This window comes from Martes martes (genome assembly GCF_963455335.1).
Source record: "Martes martes genome assembly, chromosome: 13".
In the NCBI taxonomy this organism is placed as follows: domain Eukaryota; kingdom Metazoa; phylum Chordata; class Mammalia; order Carnivora; family Mustelidae; genus Martes; species Martes martes.
Window position 1 is genome coordinate 49,599,707 of NC_137901.1, and position 25,358 is coordinate 49,625,064.

At 35.0% G+C, this 25,358-nt stretch overlaps 1 protein-coding gene across 1 annotated transcript in view; it reads right to left on the reverse strand.

The window, feature by feature from the left end:
- THOC1 (THO complex subunit 1) overlaps positions 1–25,358 on the reverse strand; it is a 50,623-nt gene that overhangs the window by 18,214 nt on the left and 7,051 nt on the right. Inside the window, exons 5-11 of the mRNA XM_080821101.1 lie at positions 25,206–25,324; positions 24,723–24,771; positions 23,926–24,021; positions 18,417–18,499; positions 15,456–15,529; positions 10,477–10,585; positions 8,520–8,651 (exon numbers count right to left, since the gene is read on the reverse strand). Of these exons, the coding sequence (XP_080677227.1) occupies positions 8,520–8,651; positions 10,477–10,585; positions 15,456–15,529; positions 18,417–18,499; positions 23,926–24,021; positions 24,723–24,771; positions 25,206–25,324 (662 nt within the window). The remainder of the gene's footprint in view (positions 1–8,519; positions 8,652–10,476; positions 10,586–15,455; positions 15,530–18,416; positions 18,500–23,925; positions 24,022–24,722; positions 24,772–25,205; positions 25,325–25,358) is intronic.

The following is a 25,358-nucleotide window of genomic DNA, read 5'->3' on the forward strand; positions in this document are numbered from 1 at the left end:
TACTTTGGCCAGGTCTCCACGGAGCACCACAGTGGGAGACTGCTTTTTTTCTTAATAGATTTTGAGTGCATAGGCGTTCACGACATCTTCTTGGTGACTCGTTAATGTAGTATCCTTTATCCTACTTAAGCTTTGTGCCTTAAATTCTATTTTATTTGGTATTTATGTAGCTGTTTTGTTGTTGATTCTAGCTTCATGTGTCTCTTTCCATCCTAACATTTCAACCTTTTTGAACAGTTTTAAGGCATATAACCTATGCGGACATAAAATTATAACATTTTTTTTCGTTTTGTGAAAGCCCACTGAATTATGGGTCAGGGAGCAGGAATCAGGCAGCAGTCTTTCTGATGCCTAAGTAATACGGCTGCAGGAGCTGCAGATTTCGCCAAAAAGTAATGAGTGTATTAGTATGAGGCATAAAACTCAAGTCAACTATGTGTCTTGAGAGATTTCTAGGAAAGTATAAAATCTTTCAAGCATACTAGAGTCCTTCTTAAATTGTTTAAAGACACCACTAAGTTCCTTTTTTTTTTTTTTTTTGAGAGCACACACGCATGTGTTGGGGGTGGTTGTGGCGGTATGTGCAGAGGGACAGAGGGAAAGACAGAGAATCTTAAGCAGACTCCCAGCTGAGCACGGAGTCTGACCCAGGGCTCGATCTCAGGACCCTGAGATAATGATCTGAGCCAAAATCAAGAGTTGGGATGCTTGGGTGCCTGGGTGGCTCAGAGGGTTAAGCCTCTGCCTTCGGCTCAGGTCACGATTTCAGGGCCCTGCTCAGCAGGGCGTCTGCTTTTCTCTCTCTCTCTGCCTGCCTCTCTGCCTACTTGTGATCTCTCTCTGTCAAATAAATAAATAAAATCTTAAAAAAAAAAAAGAGTTGGGACGCTTAACCAACCAAGTCACCCAGGTGCCCCAGCATCACTAAGTTCTTATATTTCTGGGAGAGCTGTGAAAAACTCCTTTTGGACAATTAAGAAAGAAATAAGCCAAAACTCCAAATGCTTTGAATATATCCATTTTCTCCCCAAACTGGGAGAAATAGAAGTTCCAGAGTTATTACTTTAAAAAAGTGCCATCGTTTAAACTTTTAATTTTCACAAATATTGGATATTGAATTAGGGTTTAGCAGACTAAACTGTAAAGTAGTTTTCTACCTGGAATAGGTTCATATATCTTATTCAACTAAATTATCAGACATCTGGTTTCTGAGGAGAAAAATAATATATAACCTATTACATAAAAACTAACACTTAAATAGTACTCCTATTTACTAATAATTTTTTTAAAAATTTTCCTTCAGAAAAAAAAAAAAGTTAAAAAAAAATGAAGAATCTAATTTTAGCTTAAGGATCTCAGTGTCCCAGCTGAGTTACAGGATTAAGAAAGTATGTCCACAGCAAAGCAGAAGGTATTACCTGTCAGCTCTTTTGCTTCAGTTAAAAAGGTTACTTATAGCTATGGTTATAAATTAAAGGATTCTAAGAAAACCTTCTCATACTTTTAAGGAGATTTAGAGGACTTAATATCCCTCAGTAAAATAAATACTCAAAATTTACATTTTAAATCTCTTTCCCCTAATATATCTAATTAATGTAAAATACAAAGTACTTATTTTAGTAAATGCAATTTTAGTAAATGCAAGACTTCTTTTTGGCCTCCAAAAGCTTAAATTAACTGGAATTTCCTAACCAATACAGGTTATGTTGTTACCCATACAAAGATTTAGGATTACTTAAACAAACACAGGTGAACAACTAAATCAAGTTGTGATTAAACAGCCAATGTCTCTCTCTCTACATATTTAAACCTCAGACAATATTGCAAATTATGTGACTCTACTGAATACTCCTATGCTATTTGGTAAAGTTTCAATAATCTGTAGTTTCCTTAAGAAACTTCTAAAGACATTAAAATTCAGATATGGAAAGAAATAAAAAGTACCTAATCACTGTATCATTCCTACGTGTGTTTTTTTTTTAAAGATTTTATTTATTCATTTAACAGATAGAGATCACAAGTAGGCAGAGAGGCAGGCAGGATCGGGGAGCAGGTTCCCTGCTGATCAGAGATCCCGATGCGGGGCTCAATCCCAGGACCCTGAGATCATGACCTGAGCCGAAGGCAGAGGCTTAACCCACTGAGCCACCCAATTCCTATGTGTTTTTAACCTAAGTCTCTCTCACTATATATAAACACATTTATCCTTCAGAACACTCAAATTAGGATGATGAAATCAGTGTGTACTTTTAAAGTACTTGATAAAATTATTTTAAAAACTAGTTTTAAAACATTAATACTGTCATTAAACATATTGTTTGATATATTAAAACATAAATATTAACGTATATTTAAAGTTTAAAAACACTTAGAGGAGGGAACTTCATTAACTCAGAAAGACAAAATTAAGTTCCTGGGATTCAGTCCATTCTCAAGGGTAGGAAAATGTTCTTTGTCTTCCACACATTCTGTCAGGTGGTAGTAATCACTGCCCTCATCAAAGCACATTTTCTCTTTAAAGAACTGTTTACATTTATGAATATACTATTTTATGCTTTTGTGTAAATCTTGACCACATAAAATGAGATAAGAGCTGTCATTTCTAAAGGAGCAAAGATTTTAATGTTATTAATAATTAACAGAAATGACTATTAGTTTCTATTATTCTGGATAATGACACAGAAAGGTTAGGCCATTTCTCATTCTATCTTTGCTCTTATCTTTATCTTATCAATTAACCAGTCTCCTGGGCAACTCTTCTAGACTTTGTCCTTCTTCAGATTCAGGCTCCAAATCCATGGCCTATGGGTACCTTTTGTACCATTTCTGCAGCCTTTCCTATATCACTGCTTGGCAGCACCAGAGATGAGACTTTTTTATCTTGCTTGCATAACCATGACTTGAATCACAAACAGAGGGGATTCTAAAAACAATAGAATGATGAGTATGCTCTAAATTTTCCAATATGCTCAATGATATTTAAAGAGCTACCTTATTTGTCAGGCCCACAAAGTACAAAAGTGTCAAAATTAAGAGCACAGCTCATGCCTCCCACTTTGAGGACCACTTCAGACAGATTTTATTCACATAAAAAAAGTTAATCATATTAAAAACTCTTAGTCTTGGGGCGCCTGGGTGGCTCAGTGGGTTAAAGCCTCTGCCTTCGGCTCAGGTCATGATCCCAGGGTCCAGGGATCGAGCCCCGCATCGGGCTCTCTGCTCAGCGGGGAGCCTGCTTCCCCCTCTCTCTCTGCCTGCCTCTCTGCCTACTTGTGATCTCTGTCAAATAAATAAATAAAATCTTTAGAAAAAGGTTATTGTGTTCCTTTCTAAAACAAAACAAAACAAAACAAAACAAACTCTTAGTCTTATGCATTTATCTTTTCAGATGGGTGGGTGCATACCTACATGCTAAAACTGAGGTGTCAGCGGAACACTTCAAACTGCAAAGTCTGTAAAGCTCTAAAGATTCATCAATGCCTTCACTGCCCATAGCAGAGATAGGCAAATAACCAAATAAAACTCTGAAAAATAAAGTAACCCAAAAGTCTGTACATAATTCAACTGACGAGTCTAGACACATTATCTATAGCTTGTACAACAGTGAGATCTATAACCTGCTCTCTCTCAAGAAATATTAATGGTAGGCCAATAAAGTTTCCATTTACTTTCCATTTCTCAGTGGCCACACAAGGCCCAACATTAATGGGCCTTATGTTCAATTATATCAAAGCCCAAATCAAGTCTGTCAAACCATTTCAATCACAGCTGTGAGAAGTCCTATAAGCTGACTCAGATGGGCAGTGTCAAGACGTAAAGCTCAATGACTGATTTACATTAAGGTTCACTAGTAGAAAATGTCAATTAGTAAAAAATATCACTCCAGTCCTGCTAAGAGCTGCTGAGTCCTTATTTGATTTTTAAAATAAGACCTTCTTCCATCCTGGAACCAAAAGAAAATGTTAGCCCCTGCCTATTTTTTTTTTTTTTTTTTATTTGACAGAGATCACAAGCAGGCAGAGAGGCAGGCAGAGAGAGAAAAGGAAGCAGGCTCCCCACTGAGCAGAGAGCCCGACGTGGGGCTTGATCCCAGTACCCGGGGATCATGACCTGAGCCGAAGGCAGAGGCTTTAACCCACCAAGCCACCCAGGTGCCCAGCCCCTGCCCATTTAACAGCTTTTGCTATTAACTGTTTTGTCTCAAAGCACAGGGACCAACAATCTAGTTTCTATTTAAATTTCAGACCATGATAATGACCTACAAGAACCTCCTGATAAAGTCCTGGAATTTGCTGGAGGGCTGGCTCTATCTCTGGCCTGCAGACAAAGAAAACCCAAACCATGTTCCAGAGCTGTCCAAAAACCTCCCAAACCTGTTTAAAGGGAGGCTCCCATGAAACGACTAATGAGACAAAATTACAGGATACAGATTAGCCTGTCTGTTCCTAACTAAGCTGTAATATGTGTCATAAAGGAATAGACCTATCTTCGCCTTCACTGCAAAGATTTCTACCTCAGATACTTCTCAAATGGATACAGAAAGTATAAAACATTTAAGGCAGAACAACTTTCTACCAGGAATTCTCTTTTTTAAAATGACTAAGTCTTTACTTGAGAGTTCTGCACACAATGCAGAGTCTGGGCAGGCTGTTAATTTTCTTTTCCCTGTGAACAAGAATGGCCTTAATGCCCACACTAAGATCAATATTGTGGGACTGGTGGCTACTCTGGTAACTGCTGACTGCCAAGTATTCCACCTCATCTTTTCCATTTGGACAGAGTCTCAACTCTCCAGGGAACAAGAGTTAGTACTGTGAAGAACTGGGCAATCCTGATGTCTACACCTTGTTACTAGTAGTACTCTTTGCTATGAGAACTCAGATACCAGAATACATTCCTTTTAATATTATGTTAACTATCGTGTTAATATCGTGGTACTTAAATACTTTAAAATGTTGGTTCTGCTTTTACATGCTACATAGTGCTGAAGGAGGGATCTCTACAATACCAGTGACTTTTATGTAGGTATGATAAATTGGATAATTAGAGGTGAAATTCTCCCTTAAAAATTTCTGAGTATGGGGGCGCCTGGGTGGCTCAGTGGGTTAAAGCCTCTGCCTTCAGCTCAGGTCATGATCCCAGGGTCCTGGGATCGAGCCCCACATCGGGCTCTCTGCTCCGTGGAGAGCCTGCTTCCCCCCTCTCTCTGCCTGCCTCTCTTGCCTACTTGTAATCTGTCTGTCAAATAAATAAATAAAATCTTAAAAAAAAAAAATTTCTGAGTATGATTCTGGACTAATCTGAAGGAACAGGTACTTCTCCACCAAAAAACCCAAAAAGAAACAAAAAGCCCCAAAGTCCCCAAATTCCTCAGCACTACATTCAGTGACTGCTATTGAATTATTTTACTATGCTAATAAGAAAACTGTAGTTAGAACTTAGTGTTCGCAATCATACCCAACGCAGCATAAAAAAGTGGCCCTTGAAAATTACAATAACTTTGTTTCTAGGAGAAACAAAGAAGGTATGATAACTTACAAAAACACCTATTTTATTTGTAGAACCCGTGCCTACCTGTGGTTACCATATAAACGGTCTGCCTATAACTACAAAGGTTGTATCATCCTTTCTGTGCACTGATATTGATTCTCCTTCCCTAAGGAAAAGTATGATCACATTCATATAAGCAAAACACAATGCTTCTGGGTAATAACATTCGCATTAGATGTGCGAGTGTATCAAACGGGTTTAAATGTATCAAATGGGTTTAAAACATCCTGTAAAGTATTACAGAGATGTGGAAGGCTTCTTTCAGAGAACAGTAAAACTTACAATATGGTGCATACTTTTAATGCTACAGGTAATGCACTACACATATTTTCATTTTGTACTGAGTAGTAAACACGGCAAATACACTGTAAAAATATGAAGAATGTACAAGAAGGGTTCTTATACAGATTTAAGTTTAAGATAAAATTGTTAACTTAAGAGGTAGTAAAGAAGAAAACTGAAGATACAAAACATTACATGCTTCACATTCTCTTTGTTACAATTCTCTGTGCCTTTTCTCTTTTCCATTTTATAAAGTATGAAGCTTCTAAAAGTTGCTTTTACCGCTCATGGTATTACGTAATAGAATTCCAGAGCTTAACCCTGGAAAGTTCATGCTCTCCTAACGGTTGGGGAAAGAAAGCACACAAAGAATCAATAAAGAAACTACTCAGAGAGCCAGTTCTGAGAAAGTAGTACATAGAAACCAGTACAAAGGCATAGAATTAATACTCCAATGTAGAAATTTCTCTGAAAGGTGTATATTCTTGTTGTTTTCTATTGTTAAAATGTCCTTAGAAATGTTATTTATTCAAAGAACTTTTAACAACATCCAGAGTTTTGATATAGTTGTCATATCCTGAAAAATGTAACTTGTAACTCCTAAAAGTATACAGAAATTTTACTGGTTTTATTTTGGAAGTTTTTTGCCCCAGTTATTATTTAAATAGACATCTAAGCTTTCTGAAGTGTGTCTTTAGGAAGGTTCTTTGTTAAAGCTAGAAGAGCTTTGGGATTTTCTTCCCCTCTTCTAAATAGGGTAAAGTAAAAATTTTGAATTCTTTATTCAACCAAAGAGTTTTTATGTATTTCTGTTAACAAATATGGCCAGAGTTTAAAAAAAAATCCATTCTGATAAATCATCTGTCTTAAATCTGTTTATACTTCCTATTATTGATATAGTTGGATTTACTTCTACCTACTTTTTTGTATTTTTTTTCTCCCTTCCTGCCATCAGTTGGGTTTACAAAATCATCTATATTCCTTCCTGTGCCCCCTTTAGCTTTTTGTTGTTTAGGAGCCACAAGTTGTTTTCCTTTGGTTTTTAAGGTTTTCTCTTTACCCCTGAAATTATAGCATGATGTACTGAAGTATGGATTTAACTTTCTTTATTCTGCTGGTAGTTGTAGCATACTTTTAATCTGAGAACTTGGTTATTACCTTTAATTCTTTTCAATATAGTTTCCCTACCATTCCCTCTATTTTGTTCTTTAAAAATCCTATTGGATATTTGCCGGAATTTCTCAATTGACCATGCCTTGTCCTAACGGCTCCTTCCAAGTTAACAAACTCCTTCCACCTCTCCCCACCCCACACCCCGTATCTGGATGTTCTGGGTGAACTTCTTATCATTATCTTCCAGTCACTAGTTCTCTTTTCCTCTATGTCCAATCTATAGTTTAATCCTGTATGTTCTGCTTTGGTTTAGATGATCACATTTTTCATTTCTAAGTCTCTCAATTAGTTGTCATAGTCAATCACTCTATTTCATTTCTGTCTGTTTCAGTTTCACAATTTTTTACTCATTCTCAGTGGATGCTATATCATCAATTATCTCTTTGAATGATTTTAAAGTTTTTAAGTCATGGCCAAGCCATGTATCTGAAATAAATACACGTACATCCCAATAACTGATGTGGTTGGTGATCTTTCCTAGTATTGAATTTCTTTATGAATTTCAAAATTGAAATGTATCAGAGTTTTGAATGAGAGGCTTTTGTTTTGTTTATTTCTCCTTCTTTCTCCCTGTGTACATCCTTTCTTGTCAGTAGTTTTGCATTTGCTTCCAACAGGACCTCTGGAGTCAAGTTTGGAAAAGGCCTTATGATGAATTTCTGGAGCCAACTCTTTCATTAGTATATTGTAGATATCATACAACCAGTACAGAGCAAACCAACACAAAGCTGGACCCACATCTTCCTATGAATCCACAGCCCTGGGTAGAAAGATTGGTAACATCTTTTCTTAGCTTCTTTTCAAAGGTTAAGTGACGTTCCACCTCAGATCTTGGCTTCAAGCAATGAATCTGGCTCTGGTCCCTGGACCCACATGAAAGACACCTGGTGTCTATCACTTGTAGACAAACTCTTGGGTGTCACCTCCTGCTTGGGATGAGGCCATTAGGCCTGAGACTTCAGTTTCACTTACTACTTGGTGTTTCTGGGCCATTAAGATACTTTTCTTGTTTCTGGAAGGCCAGCTTTGTCTTTTGGTTTTCTCCTTTCGTATTTTACCTGTCATTTCTATGTGTTTGGAGCTAAGGGAGTTAAGTCAAAACATACACTTAATGTGTCATCTTGACTGGAAAATTTACATAATCCCTTAGCACTGTATCTGAACAAAATTTACTGCAGGGAAACCCCTTATTTGTTCTTAAATGACAAACTAATTATAAAATATTGTTTTCATAAATGCAAATTAAATCCTAACCAGAGGGTCAAAATATAATACACCTGAAAATTAAACTGCAAAATAAGCCTACAAAACAGACAATGCAGAACAACTTCTTTCACCTCTGAAATCAAATTACTCTTACTTGTGCAAGGAATTCACAGGACTCTCAAACTAATACTTACCAGCTTTAACCAAAAACAAACATTTCTATGAAACTTAAAAAGAATATCAGCTAAATAGAAAAAAAAAAAAAAGACCATTACTTATTATGCTTAGCAAAAAAGAAAAATTTATACCTTTTCACTTGTTAAAAATTTTGCAAAATATACATGTTCTCCTCCTGTTTTTAATTCTTCCATCTTTTTCCTGGACGCCTGAGTATCATCTAATTTATAACTCTTAAAAACAGCTAGAACTTCTTCAGAATACTGCAAAGTAAAAACACCAAATAGTTTGAGTTGGCATTACTGCCCAATAATTTTTTTAGTGCTTTTCTATATCAAAATACTTACAATTTACTCATAGTTAATCGTGTATGCACACTGTAAAGCACATTAAATAAGAAAAACTATGATGGCAAATGGGATTAAAACTACTCGGTATGAAGAGTTCATGTATTGTCAAAACAAGAATAAACTCTCTACTAAAAAAATGTAATTTCTTACGCAGTTTGTTTAAGGGGCAAAAAGAGAAAGTAATGCTTTGAAAGTATACAGAAATTTAAAAGTGAAATTAGAGTTTTACCGGTAGTGGAAAATACTCAAGCATTTCTTGGGCTAAATGTTGTGACCAAATAAAATGATAGGATGTCAAATGCTATCCAGCTGGGGAATAATCCCACATGATTTCTCACTCACCACTTAATCTGAACACATAACCATGCTACTTTTAGGAGCGACCTATTTACCTTGGATTTTGACTACAACCAAAAAGGACAACTGATATTTAAGTCGCCAAATAAAGAAATAAAGAGAATTCTTACAAAACAAGAATTACCCATTTTTTTCTGATAATACGTATGTTAGGCTTGTTAACCTTTTTTTTTTAAGATTTTATTTTTAAGGAATCTCTACACCCCAAGTGTGACCTGAACTTACAACCCTGAAATCAAGAGTAGCATGCTCTACTGAGCCTGCAAGGTAACCCACAGGCTTGTTAACCTTCAAAATGAAACCACCAAAGGAGCCTGGGTGCCACAGATGGTTAAGTATCTGGCTCTTTGTTTTAGCTCAGGTCATGATCTCAGGGTCCTTATATCAAGCCCCACATCAGGCTCTGTGCTCAGGGTGGAGTCTGCCTGAGGTTCTTTCTCACTCTCCCTTAGCCTCTCCTGCTCATGTTCTCCAAAATAAATAATTCCTCAAAATAAAATTAAACTGTTATTTCACCAGCAAAAAAAAAGGGGGGGGAGGGGTTTATTTGAGAATAACTAAGAACTGTAATCTGGGATAAGCAAGCTCCAGGTCTGAGAGAACAAAGAGGAATGCTCCTTTATAGCGGAAAGGAGGAATCAGTAGGGGCTGTTATAAACTACAAGTCCACTGGACTAAACTGGGAGTTCCAAGTATTATGGCTTCTCATTGGCTGAGCAGTGACTGCCTCTCATTGTCTGGACTGTTGCTGGGAGAGGAAGAAATCTTCCTTCCTTCTGTTGGGATAGTAAAGTACTTTGACTGGCAAGGTCCATCTCTTCCAGTTGGCTCCACAAATGACAACTAGTGCAGAATGTGAGAGTCCCTCTACTGGCTACCTGATTCCATTTTAAACGAGGTTTCCTTCTATTAATTTTCACAGGCTATATGGCTGATATGGTCCCAGTCACACTACTCAAGTCTGCCGTTACAGCATATAAACAGCTGCAAGTATTAGCTTGGCTGTGTGCCAATATCTCTGTCTAGGAAAACAGGCAGGAGCCTGGATTTGGCCTATAGCCATTAGTTTGCAGTCCCTGTTCTAACAGTATACTTGAAATAATTTTGTGCAAAGACAATATATTTGACAAAAATTCATCAGTTCATATTGATAATACTATGTAGAAACAAACAAAAAACCCAAGTCTGTAATTATGAGCTTTTAAATCCCTAAGTCATTTACAAACTACTCCACAAAATCAGTGGTTTAACAATATGAAATAGGCATAAAAATGTAAGAGATAAAATTTTATAATAAAAAGTATGCTGGATAAGAGTCAAGTTTTGCCTCTGCCATTAACTGTAGAATATAGGGTTTTGGGTAGTCTATGACTGAACTCACCTTAAGAAAAGTCTTCCAGGAAATCTTCTCATAGCATTGCACAGGGTTCCTGAAGTAATCCTGAAGTGACCAGAATTTTCGATACAGGTTGTAATCAATTGGAATGGAGCTAATAAAATAAATGTTATGTTAAATAAATCACTTAAGTTCTTTTAGAAATAATCTAAGTGCTCCTAACTTTAGGTCATACACCCCTCGAAGAAGCTGATGAAAGCTACAGCTCCTTTCCCCAGAGAAGTGCACTTAAACAAACTTTTATCAACAATTCCAGGGGATTCATAGACCCTAACAGAGCCACTTTATCTATAGTGGTAGAACCCCTGAATTGTGCCCCGATACATGGTTATTTAGAACTAAAGACTATCTTTCTCAACCTCTCTTGCAACTAGGTGTGGCCCCGTGGTTAAGTTCTGGCTAGTTGGGAGTAAAAGTCATATGTGCAAATTTGGGGCCATGTTTTATCATTTTCCTTTTTCCCTTTCTGCTGGCCAGAATGCAGATATGATGATGAGTCACATGGACTATAGACAAAAAAAAGCAAACACCAAGAAAAGGTGGGACAAGAAGTTAGGAGGAACACAGGCCCCTAGACAATCTCCCAGCTCTGAAATGCCTGTCTCCAGACTTTTCCATAAGAAAGATATCAACTTCCACATTGTTTAAGCTAATGTCACCTTGAACCTAAGCTAAAAGCCATAGCATGAGACAAATATGTAAAATACATATCAACTGTATATATATAAATTTATATTTATATATATATAAAAATTGCCTCCTGTTTAGTCTCTTTATTACAGCATTACTAATTGAACTTGCAATTTCACCATTACAAAGCTGCAGTATCAATACATTCTTTTAATTTTTAAATTTACCAAAATTGTTATACTATGTTTTAATTTTAGAAGTTAAAACATTTGACTTTTTTACCCAAGAGATTTTTGTTTTTAACAAAATCTATATCATTCCAAACAGCCATTATCAAAAATGCTTTAGGTATTGACTATCTCATATCCTCAAATATCCACAAAAATTTTCAACATCACCTTTGTAAAATTAATTTTACTTGTAAACACAATTGTGTACTACCTTCTATTCTTTCTAAATAAACTTAATAAACTGAATCTATGGATTACAGTTAGCATTTTTTCTAAGCATCACAGCCATACAAGTGTCCCAAGGAAGACTGTAATTTTATGTGGGAAACAGGAAGGGGGTTTAGTGATCCACACAGTACTATGATATTAAGGGTCTTAACATCTCTATTCTGGTCAATAATAGGAAATAAGTAATCTTCCACTCTTCATCTTTGAGATGGGTATGTTTAAAATTACTTTAATGACTATGGAATATCGTGGGCCATATCATAATGCATTTTAAAGGATTATAGTAAATTAAACGAGTATCATTTTTGTCATGTACTTTTTAAGCTTTCTTGGACGGGAGTGTAAAAGTTTAAAAGACTGAAAAAATGCCTTACTTTATATATATATATATGTAAAGGAAAATTAGAGTAGAAAAGTAAAAAATAATTTGCTAGTGTAAAAAATCAGTTTTCTAGAAAAATGTCTTAAAAGGCATTCGTTAAGAATGACAAAGGGAAAAGTAGTTTAGTAAAACATATGGAAGAACATCTGATGAAGATTCTCACCATGACTCTAATTCACATATGGTTAAGATTACAAACTACTAGTTGGTATCATAAAATACCTGCTTAAAGAATTTTATTAAATTTATATTAATTGGCATATCAATGAAAAAACCCTCACATATCTACATACATAGTAACGGATCACTTATCTTACATTCACACTTCTGACAACTGTTAACTGTCTGGAACTAAGATGTGAACTTGGCAATAATTGAAAAAGTCCTTGGTCTGCAAGTAAATAGCAGTCATAGATTGCATGCTCTTTATTTTACAAAAGAGGCTTGAAGTTATGCTTAGGTACTTACCCAGATTACAATCGCTTTGAATTATGTATAAAGGTAAATAATTAAGCAAGCTAGCTAATTTTGATAAAAGAACTCTTAACTTTGCTAGACCAATTACTAGTATCTGAAACATGTGGATCTTCCTTCAAACCAATAATGAAGAGTACTGACAACTTTTAATTGACCAAAATCCAGCTCCTGCCAGAACTTTTAACAAGAACCAACAGTATTTGAAATAATCTAATGGGTATGTTAACTTTCACTCTTTCCTAGTAACAACTCTGAAAACAGGAAAATAATGATCTGAACATCAACTGACATAAACTATTTTCTATAACTGAAGTGATTTTATTGATTTATAACAATAAGGTTGTAAGTTTGGGTTTTCTACTGATCAAGTTAAAAAAAAAAGCCACACACACCAAAAAAACAAAGCCACAAAAGGAACATTTTCCAAAATGTGCAAGTGAATTGGAAAAAGAAAAAGCCACATATAAAATGATTTACACCCATGAAATAATACTATAACTAGTATTTGTGTAGTTCCATACACTTAATAAAGGATGTTTTTGAAACAAAACTGTTTTTGAAGATTTTATATAGTTTTATACATATAGTTATATGCACACACATAAAATGTTAATCAGTTACCACATGTAAGAATATAATAAATACCTCTTGAATTGTAGTATAAGGAAAGTTGGCCTGTTAAGAAATGGGACACTACCTCTAATCAGAGAATGAGAATTATGTAACCATTGTATGGTCCACTACTGTCTTGGTTGCCAGAAAACTCACATTTTAATTTAATGCTTGATACTAACAATAATCTAAGGTGCTAATTATCATCTCCTACTTGTAAAAGCTTCTGATCTCCCTCCTTTTATTTTTAGTTGGCCTAGTATTTATTTGAGATGCCTCATAGAAGAAATTTGAAAGTAGTATTAATATATGACTACCAGGGAACTTTTATAGTTGAGACACTAACATTTTTAAAAAATCCTCTCCTCTGAAAGTCCCAATCCATGCTGTGCCTCCATGGCTATTCCTTCGTATCTAAACATCTTGAAAGAGTTGTCTACACTCCATGTCAACACTTCTTTACCCTCCTTCAATGTTTGGACTCACTGCAATGTGCCTTCTAACTTCACCATCCCACAGATACATTTGGATTCTGTATTTATCCGCACAAAGCAAATGTGACTCCTTATTGTATATGCAAACCATAACAAATTAAGGTGAAAGTTACTGTCTAAAAATAAAATGGTTTTTTTTTTTTTTAAGATTATTTATTTATTTATTTGACAAAGATCACAAGTAGGCAGAGAGGCAGGCAAAGAGAGAGGAGGAAGCAGGCTCCCCGCTGAGCAGAGAGCTGGATGTGGGGCTGGATCCCAGGACCCTGGGATCATGACCTGAGCGGAAGGCAGAGGCTTTAACCCACTGAGCCACCCAGGCGCCCCTAAAAATAAAATGTTTTATAACTATTTTAACCAAGATGTTCTGCAACTTGACATATTTTTTTTAGATGTTCAACTAGTGATTTGAGAGATTATATTAGAATTTTTTTTAATACAAAATTTTTTACTGGTATATTTGAGCCAAATCTGAAATGGGATTCATACCATAGATACATGGGTAATATGTTCTTTGTAAATTACAGTGTCTAAAATACTCTGGTGATACAGTTGGTCACACTGCTTTGTCACAAAGTAATTTCCCAATCTCTTCCTCCATTCAAAAAATAGTGAAGGGGATTAAAGGTAAAACTTACAGTTTTAAAATAAGTCACTCGAATGTAAAGTATAGCATAGGGAATACAGTCAACAATACAACAATATTGTAATTGTATGGTTGACAGATGGTAGCTAGACTTATCCTGGTGATCACTTCCTAATGTGTATAAATGTTGAATCACTATGTTGTATACCAGAAACTAATGTAATATTGTAGGTCAACTTCATTTCAATAAAAAAAGGAAAAGAAAAAAAAATATAATGATTGTGACAGACAGAGAGGCAGCTGAGTGTTGAATCCTGTTTAAGTGATTTTTCTGCCACTGGGACCAGCTTATAAACAATCAATGGGGCTGACAAAAAAAAAAAAAACCAAACCCAAAACACAGAACTATAGCTAGTAATAATAGCAACTGAATAAATACTGTTCTAGTGCTTTCCATATATCATTATATATAACATCAACAACTATGGTAATAATAAGGGTAACTATATTGTACCTTAACAGACCATGTCCAAGCAGCATCTCATTTAATAATTTCAACAAGCAGGTAGGTGGCATTACTACATTTTAAAGACCCTGAAACTCAGTTTCAGAAGTTAGGTAATTTGTAGGTTACACGACTAGGACTGGAATTCAGCCTGGAGGCACACTACTCTCAAAGTTTCTTGGAGATATGTGTTTGAATCTGAAACCTGGGATGCCAGGAATACATCTCCCTGTGCAGATATTGGAAACTCTTCTTGATCCTCCAGAAATTCAGTTGCAACTGATGATAACTATTGTTACCTCAGATACCTGGAAGTAAAAACTTTCCTTCATATCTCCCTTTTTCTCTTCCTCATTCCTTCTAATCAGCATTAGGAAGAAATTATTTGAAAGAAAGCACAGAGTTAGCAGATGAGATAGGAAACAAGGGATGGGAGTGGGAAGGGGAGAAGACGGAAAGGAGGTTACTAATTCCTTCCACTTCATTAAAAAGTCAGCTCATTATCCACAGGCACTAAGTCCATCAAGTTAAATGGAAGGAAAAAGGGGAGGAGTATCTAGGTTGCCTATGGTTGGCTTTCCAAATATTAGGAATATGCAAACAATAGACCATGTAAACAATGAACGGTCAGCATGGAATTTAGAAACCAACTAACAGAGCATATTAATGATTTAGGATTTATAATTTTAAGTAATATACATAAAAAATACAAATAAATCTGCAAGCATGATTCCTCTTTGTGTATACCCTGACACTAGTACTTGATAAGTTTTTAAGTATTAGTTTTGTAAATCACGACATCTGAACTTCAAAAACTCACCAAGTTGTTGGAGCTTCATCATCTCCCATCTCACCTTCTTCTACATCCATTCCTTCTTCTCTATCCTCAGTGTGCTAAATTTTAAAAAATGTACAGTCTGTTACAAAGCAGTTGTCAGCCAGAAGAAATGCTGGAATAACATCATTCACACATTGCTAGACAAACACTGTTAGAGAAATCTAGTTGCACTTCTGTCTAGACAGTTAATCTTTAAGGCAATGGCAATTCTATGTGACAAGGATCTGAGAACGCAAGAGCAGTATGATGATGATATAAGATAGTCATGAAGATCTGCAGGAAGTTTTAAATCAGTATTTCTTCAAACATGGTCTGTAGATTCTCTATGGGAATAAAGGGTCTATGGCAAAATATATCTTAGAAATATATATGATGATCTTTTAGACAGAAGTGTATTATACACTTATATATAGTATATTAAAAACTCTGAAGAATTGCAGTAAATAACTCGAAGTATACCTAAGTACTTTTGTCCCCAACTTTAATTGGACCATAAAAATTCTCCCCAACCCCACAGAGAATTCTTATTATTGGGGAACACTTCAGGATATGCTGAGTGTCTAGCTCTACAGTGAGAAATTCAAAATAACAAGTTTATATGAAATAGTCTAAGAAGCACCAAAAGATACATAAAAGTGAAAGACAAAATTAAAAAAAAATTTTTTTAAATTAACATATAATGCATTATTTCCTTCAGGGGTACAGATCTTTGAATCATCAGTCTTACACACTTCACAGTACTCCCATAGCACATACCCCCCACAATATCCATAACCCAGCCACCCTATCCCAACCCCTGTACCCCCAAGCAAACCTCAGTTTGTTTCCCGAGATTAAGAGTCCCTTATGGTATGTCTCCCTCCTGATTCCATCTTGTTTCATTTTCTTCCCTCCCTGGCCTCTACGACCCCCACCCTACCTCTAAAATTTAAAAAAATCTTAAGTCAACATCATTTCCAAATTGATAATCATTACATTTTAAGGAACAAATTACGTAAAATAATCTAATTTACTATGAGATATTAGCTAGATCTAATTAATAATTTTTCAAAATTCATAACTTGTTCCTAAGTGCAGAACAAGTGCTAAATGTCCAGAAATTTGCCAACTTGGACTGTCTTTTGGATATATCATAAATAATCTTTAAAAATAAAGTTGATTATAGCTGATGTCTTTTTAAAAATCAGTGGGCAAATATGGATTATTTAACATATGGTTCTGAGTTAACTGGCTCACCATTTGGAAAAAATAAAATCATAACACAACCTATTCCATATACCAACAGTCATGCTGGATTAAAGATTTATTTAAAAAATAAATCACAAAAGCATCAAAAGAAAACAACAATAACTTATTCTTCTGGAGTGGAAGCCTTTAGCATGACACAAGGCCAGAAACAACTGAACAAAAGACCAATAAACATTAATATTATATCCAAACTTAAAAGTTCTATACAGTAAAGGCACCATAAATAAAGTTATAAGAAAAACTATAAACTGAGAAATAAATCAACAAAATGGTAGGCAATGAATTAATAATATTCAATATGAGCTTCTACACATCAGTAAGAAAAAGACATTTTAAAAGTAAAATGGGCAAATGGCATGAATAAGTAATCCTCTTCCTCACTGTTTCTAATTGGCACAGAAGAAAAATAAATTCCAATAAATATATAGTAGATCCCTCAACTTCACTAATAACCAAGGAAATGTAAGTTAAAACAAACATTTACTTTTCTTTCTTTCTTTCTTTCTTTCTTTTTTTTAAAGATTTATTTATTTATTTGTCAGAGAGAGAGAGAGAGAGAGAGAGAGCGCGCGCGCGCGCACAGGCAGAGTGAGAAGCAGGCTCCCTGCCGAGCAAGGAGCCCGATGTGGGACTCGATCCCAGGACGCTGGAATCATGACCTGAGCCAAAGGCAGCTGCTTAACCAACTGAGCCACCCAGGCGTCCCACAAACATTTACTTTTCAAGTGTGTATCAATTAAGCAAAGATTTTAAAAAATTGGTAATTCCCAAGATGAGGCTGTGGGAAAATGGACAGATATTCTCCAAGTGCCACTGGTGATGATATAAATGGGTACAACCTTTTTGAGAAGTAACTGGTCAACAGCTATCAAAATCTGATATATGCATACATTTGACACAACAATTTCATTTACTGGAATTTATCCTAAGGCAACACCTGCATAATTTAGCAATTCTATATACAGTACTATTCACTGTAAAGCTATTAACCATTTTTCACTATTAGAAATTATCTAAATGCCCATTGACAGGATTACGATAAATATCCACTTAGAAGACTTAATATGAACCATTAAAACACTAAGATCTAAATGTACTGATACAGAAATGCATCCATTTTATAATGTTAAAAGAAGGGGTGCCTGGGTGGCTCAGTGGGTTAAAGCCTCTGCCTTCAGCTCAGGTCATGATCCCAGAGTCCTGGGATCGAGCCCCGCATTGGGCTCTCTGCTCAGCAGGGAGCCTGCTTCCCTTCCTCTCTCTCTCTCCCTGCCCCTCTGCCTACTCGTGATCTTTGTCAAATAAATAAATAAAATCTAAAAAAAAAAAAAAAAAAAAAAAAAATCTTTAATGTTAAAAGAAGAAAGTGAATTTCAGAACAGTATGTACTGTATGACCACAGTTTTAGAATAAAACTATACACACAGTAAGTCCTATAAAGACAGACATGCTAAGAGTGGTTATCTTTGGGGCCTTGGATTATGGGATAGTTGTACTTTCTATTTTAAATATTTCTGTTTTGTCTGCATTTTCTACACAGAATACACATTATTTCTATAAATTAGAAATAAAGGTTTTCAAAATTTTTGGTGACTTAGAATACCCATTCATAGGAGATATCTTAGAACATACTTATAAATATGATTAGATTTTATAAGTTTTTATTTATAAAGTAAGATTTCTTATCAGCCTCACCTTCTGACCCAGGGTGCTTTCCTGCTCATTGGTATTGAAAACAGTAACATTTTCCAGATTAAATTGACTTTGCAAGTTAAGACCTATTAAAGAGAAGAAAAGATTTTCAAAGCAATTCCACCAAACAACTAAACTTAAGACTGTAACTTTGTTGTCATATAACCAAAACATATAAAATGATAAATCCATAATTAAACAAAAGATCAAGTCAGAAATAACACCACACTTGATTTCCAAATCCTTTCTAAGAAAATATCCCAAAATGCCAACCTAGCTTATGTTAGGGTGGTAGGATTAATTATAAACAGCTTTTTTTCCTTCATCTTCCAAATCTTCTGAAATAGGTCATGTTATTTTTATAATTTAGAAATTAAATTTAAAAACATTTATTAAAGGATATATATTGTTTAAAGCACCCTTAGCAATACATTATTAGTTTTTCAACCAGTCAATAAGAGAAAGAAAAAAATGGTTTCTCTCTGTCTTGCCAAATTAGTAATGCTGTACATTGAAAGAGAGGTCTAAAATGTTCTTTAAAAAAATGATGAGATCTACAAATAAAGGGGATTAAGAGCACACTTAACTTGATGAGCACGGAGTAACAGAATTCCTGAATCATTATATCATACATTTGAAACTAACAAAACAATGTATGTTAATTATACTTCAATTAAAAAAATAGAAAAGAAAAACAAAGCTATAAATAATATACATTTGAAATTTTAGATAATATTCACAAATTCCCAGAGGGAAAAAAGTTACCAAAACTGTCTCAAGAAAAAATGAAAAGTCTGAATAGTTCCAAATCTGTTACATAAATCAAATCCGTAGCCACAGAAAGTTATTGTGGTTTTTTTACTCGTAAATTCTACCAAACATTCATGAAAGAAATAATACACAATTACTCCAACTCGTCCAGAAAAGAAGAAATGTGAAAACTTTCAATTCATTTTATGAAAGTAGTTTAATCCACTACAAAAAATCTAACAAGATCATTAGAGGAAAATTTACAGGCCACTCTCCTTCCTGAACTAAATTCACATATCCCTAAAAAAATTAACATTCTAAATCCAGCTACATTTTATAAAGAGGCCATATCACAACGAAATTTAGATTATGCAATGTAAAAAAAAAAAAAAAAAAGCTGAGAATTGAAACCTTGTTTTTATTCTTCTATCTTCTGTAACTTCCAGAAAAGAAACTACAAATTAGTACTTAGGAGGGGGCACATTTAGTTTCATAGAACGCAGCCTTCATTTATCACAGATTTAAATGGCAACTAGGTGTCTGGCACTGTTCTAGGCACACAGAGATCACAGAAGTAAAAAACACAAATACACTGAAAATGCCAGATGGAAGAGATCTGAAATCAGGTGGTGATAATGGGTGACTGCGGTGGCAGGTTTAGATTAGATGCTGAAAGAGAGGCTTGCTGAGGAAGTAAAATTGAGACCGACAGCAAGAGTCAGTAGTATGGGGGCGCCTGGGTGGCTCAGTGGGTTAAAGCCTCGGCCTTCGGCTCTAGTCATGATCCCAGGGTCCTGGGATCGAGCCCCATTTCGGGCTTTCTGCTCAGGAGGAAGTCTGCTTCCTCCTCTCTCTGCCTGTGTGTCTGCCTACTTGTGATCTCTCTGTCAAACAAATAAATAAAATCTTTAAAAAAGAAAAGTCAGTAGTGTCACACTAAAGAACAAAAAGGTTTACAGAGGGAAGAGTTAGAGTCAACACCCTAAGGTTCTACTGATCCTGGGATTTTGAAGGCCTAAAGAACGTGAGATGCCAATTCAATAGGGAAAGAATGGTTTTTTCAACAAATGATGCTGGGACAACTGGGTGTTAACACACAAAAGAATGAAACTGTACTCCCACCTCAGACCATACACAAAAATTAACTCAAAATGGACCACAGAGCTAAATCTCTTATAAGAAAACACAAGAATAAATATTTTAGACCTTAGGTTATGCAATGATTTCTTAGATATGACACTAAGAGCACAAGCAACAAAGGAAGAGATAGGTATATCAAACTTCATCAAAATATAAAACTTCTCTGCTGCAAACAATACTATCAATAAAGTGAAAGGAAATCCACAGAATGGGAGAAAATATCTGCAAATTACACATCTGATAAGAGTGTACTACCTACAATAGAAAGAGAACTCATACAACTGAATAAGAAAAAGACAATCCAATTTTAAAAATGGAAAATAGCCATTTCTTTAAGGAAGACATACAAATGACCAGTAAGCACATGAAAAAATGCTTAACATCTCTAGTCATTAGGAAAATGCCAATCAAAACCACAAGATACCACTTCATATCTACTAAGATGGCTGTAACAAAAAAATTAAGACAATAGTAAGTGTTAACAAGGATGTGGAGAAATCGGAACCCATATACACTGATGACAGGATTGTAAAATGGTGCAGCTTCTTTGCAAAACAGTTTGGTAGTTCATCAAGAATTTAAATACAGAGTTACCATATGACTTATCAATTTCACTTTAGGTATATGCCAAAGAGAAATGAAAATATATGTCCAAATAAAATCTTATAAACAAAAGTTCACAGAAGCATTATTCATAATAGGCAAAAAGGCAGAAACCACCCAAATGTCCATCAACTGAATGGATAAACAAAATATGACATATCCATATTGAGAATATTTAAAAAAATGAAATCCTGATACATGCTATAACACAGATAAATCTTAAAAACGTTATGCCATGTTAAAAAAGCCAGTCAAGGGGCGCCTGGGTGGATCAGTGGGTTAAAGCCTCTGCCTTTGGCTGAGGTCATGATCCCAGGGTCCTGGGATGGAGCCCCGCATCGGGCTCTATGCTCAGCAGGGAGCCTGCTTCCTCCTCTCCCTGCCTGCCTCTCCGCCTACTTGTGATCTCTATCTGACAAATAAATGAACAAAATCTTAAAAAAAAAAAGCCAGTCAATAAAAGACCACCTATTTCATTATTCCATTTTTTAAATGTCCAGAATCTATAGTGAACAAGCAAATTAATGGTTGTTTAGGGCCTGAGGAGAGGGTAAGAATGATGATGAGTGAGGAGTGACAGTTACTAGGTATAGGGTAGGAAAAATGTTCAAAAATTAGACTGTAGTCATTGTTGTACAACCCTGTCAATATGCTAAAAAAAAAAAAAAATTGCACACTTTAAATGGTGAATTGTATGATATGTGGACTCACATGTTGAAAGCTTTTAAAAAAATAAAAAAGGTGAGTTTCCAGTAACAAAAGGCCAATTTGCTAATTAATTCAGATCAACCCTACCCAAACAACTAAAAACTTGGATAAATTACATTAATTCCATAAAAATTCACAGGGTATAAACCACGTTCACATCCTGTTCAAGGCAATGAAGTAAAAAATGCTGGTTGTTTTTTTTTTTAAACAGTAAAGAGCTGACAAGAAAGGAATATGTGGCAAACATCCAGAAGGCAAGTAAGATAAGCAATGCATCATGAATACTTAAAGCCACTTCTGTCTTGAGTACATCTGCCAAACAGAGAAGAATCAGTTGTAAAATTGAGCTACCCTTTTTGTAGCTTTCCCGAAGCTGGAATTTTAAAAACAAATCTGGGCCCCAAAAGGGTAGGGAATCTAATAAATCCCACCCCAACCATCTTAATGCTAGGAACCTGTAGGGTTATAAGTCTCAGGTTAAAATGAACCAAACTATAGTTCAGTGCCAAGTCTTCTCAATGTTTGAAGGACTGGTGATAGCCTCCTTCTAAAGGTGCCTGGCAGAAGCAATGAGAACTCTATCTGGAGAAAAGTATCTATCCGAGACCTTAAAACTAATCCCTCAATATTTTCTCAAAAGTAACATCCAACACTCACCAGATACTCAAACAGATAAGACATCCTGAGGAACAGTAGAAACAAACCCACAAAGCCTGAAGGTACTAGAATGATCAGATACATAACAACGCTTATCCTGGTTAAAAAACTAAAGAATAAGTTTGAAAATACGAGTGGGGAATAAGAAACTAGAAAGTGACACAGCACACTTAAAAAAGACCTTTAACAAGTGAAAAATAAAAATAAAATACAATGAAAACAACAAAAACTAAAATTAAAAATTCATTTAGCAGCTGATATCCATAGCTTAAGAGATAGTGAACTGGAAAACCATTCTGAAGAAACTATTCAGAAGTGACAACCAGAGATAAGTAGATGAAAATATAGAAAAAATAAGAGACAGAGGATATGGAACAAGGTGTAATAATGTTTACTGCAATTCCAGAAAGAAAAGAAAGAGGCATACACAATATTTGACAAAACAATGGCTAAAATTTTACAAACTGGATGAGACACTAATCCACAGATTTAAGATTCCCACAAATCTCAAAAACGATAAAGAAATCCACAGTAAGATACCTCTTAGGACAACTGGGAAAAAACCCCAAAGAACCCAAAACCAAGAAAAAAAATCTTAAGAGCAAAGAGAGAAAAAAAAATCTAGATTATCTTCCAAGAGGTTACACTGATATTTGTGTTGTCTACAGAACAAGGGAAGACAGAAGGCAAGGTTATCTCACACACCATGAAATCCTCTATCTAGTGCCAACCTACAATCTTTTATGTATTGAAATCACTCTTCAAGAATAAAGATTTTCAGACAAAACATACACCTGCACTAAAGAAAAGTCTAAGGGGGAGATTTTTCAGAACTAAAAGGTCAGAAATACAAGCAGTAAATACCTTAGTAATCTAAATTAATCTTGATCACATTAAATAAGTAGGAAAGGAAAAAAAGAACACAGATCTAGTGTGACAAAAAAGGAAACATATAGAAACCACTGCCAGCATATACTGTGGATGTCACTATATGCATGCACTGTTGTAAGCTATTCATGTATTTTAATTCATTTAGTCCTCACAACAACATATGAAGTAGGTGGTATATTAGCCAGATATTAAGGAAAGGAAGACTAAAGAAAAGAGGTATTAAAATCTGGCATATGTGAACAGAATGTGGAGAGCTCTGGAGAACTGGTTATATTCCATTTCTGGAGTTTGACAGTGGTTATATAAGGATTTGATTCAGAATAATTATAGTATACATTTTATGCGTTTTTCTATATGAATGCTATATTTCACAATAAAAAATGGTAAAAGAAATGAAAGGAAATAAGTGTGCCTAAATAGTGACTGTGAGGGAGAAAATGGAAGCAGAAAAATCAGCATACATTATAAAATGAAATAGAGACCTGACAGTTCATATCTACATATGTGTGATTCAACTACACATTTTTATTATTAATAAGCTTGGAACCTGAAAAGAATCAACTGTTAAATTACTATGTTGTACATCTGAAACTAATACATGTCAACTATACTTCCAAAAAAAAAAAATCAATGACTTTAAGGGTTATCTGTATTGTATCATCACATATAATCACACATCATTGTATCATCAGAGCAGCTTCTAATCCATTAAAAACTGAAAAAGATTTTCCTTCAAAGCATTAATTAATGTATAAAAGCTTACCTGATTTCTCAGATAAAGGGAAAAGCCTGGCCAAAAAGAGTTGAATTCGTCCACAGAAGACTGTATTTTGGGATTTTGATAATCTTCTCAGGAGATCTAACAATATATGGAAATGAAGGTTATAGGAAATCATCCTGTGTTTATTATAACTATACCCAGATTTGTTAGTCTGTCAAGAGTATTTTCCTAAAGCAGTCATCAAAATTGGGAGTACAAACTATTGTTCCAAAAAAGCATTAAAAAAAATCAGGAATAAAAAAAAAAATCAGGAATAAAATGAATTTAGCATGGGCAAGATAAACTTTACTGAATTTTTTTTTGGTTTTAAGTTTACACCCACAACAGGAACAGTTTAATTTTTTTTTAAGATTTTATTTATTTATTTGACAGAGAGAGAGAGATCACAAGCAGGCAGAGAGAGAAGGGGAAGCAGGCTCCCTGCTGAGCAGAGAGCCCAACGTGGGGCACAATCCCAGGACCCTAAGACCATGACCTGAGCCAACCATAACTGAGCCAAAGGCAGAGGCTCAACCCATTGAGCCACCCAGGTGCCCCAGGAACAGTTTAATTTAAAGGGAATGATCAGTTGTAATAAATCAGTCCGTTACTTAAAAATGAAGATACTAATCTATTTTTAAAATTTTATCACTTGTGTTTAATTCAACCACCTGCTTTTTTTTTTAAACACATAAACAATGAATTTTGGAACACACACACACACACAAATTAAATTAAATTTTAAAAAAAGAAAAAAACATTTGTTTTAAAAAACAATCATTTACAACTGAATTACTTACCATTGCACATACGTAGTAAATAGTTTTTCCCAGCAGAATAGAATGTGTTCTGAAATTAAGACAGAAAGTACTATTACTATTCAGAAGTTTTTGAACTCTTCAATAAGTCACAGCAAGTATGATATTAAATACTGACATACACTGAGTCTACTATGCCACTTTCACTATTTTCCCCACAAATAGCATTTTCAATTAAATATATTTTCATGTATATAACAAAACATGATACTAAATAACTGTTTTAAACACGTGAAAGTGTGCATTTTCAAATTAATTGTTCTACTCAGTCAAATTTTGCACGTCAACTTTTTCTACACCATGACTCTTACTTGGCCCCTCAAGACAGCAATAGAATTCCCTCAGAAGGACAAATTTTTGGCAGTCAGCAATACTAAAATATAAGCAAAAAAAAAAAAAAATTCTATCTTCTGAACTCTGGATCTACAGAAAGATGTTAGCAGAAAAAGAAACGAAGGCACTTACTGATTTCCAAGTAGCAACATTTTTTTCCACAAAAGTGAATATTGTGTCACACTGATCCAAAGGAAGACAATCCAAAACATCTCCCAACAATACAAAAGGTGTAGAGGCGGTACAAATACCTTCAAGTGGAGCACAAGCCAATTTAAAAGTTTA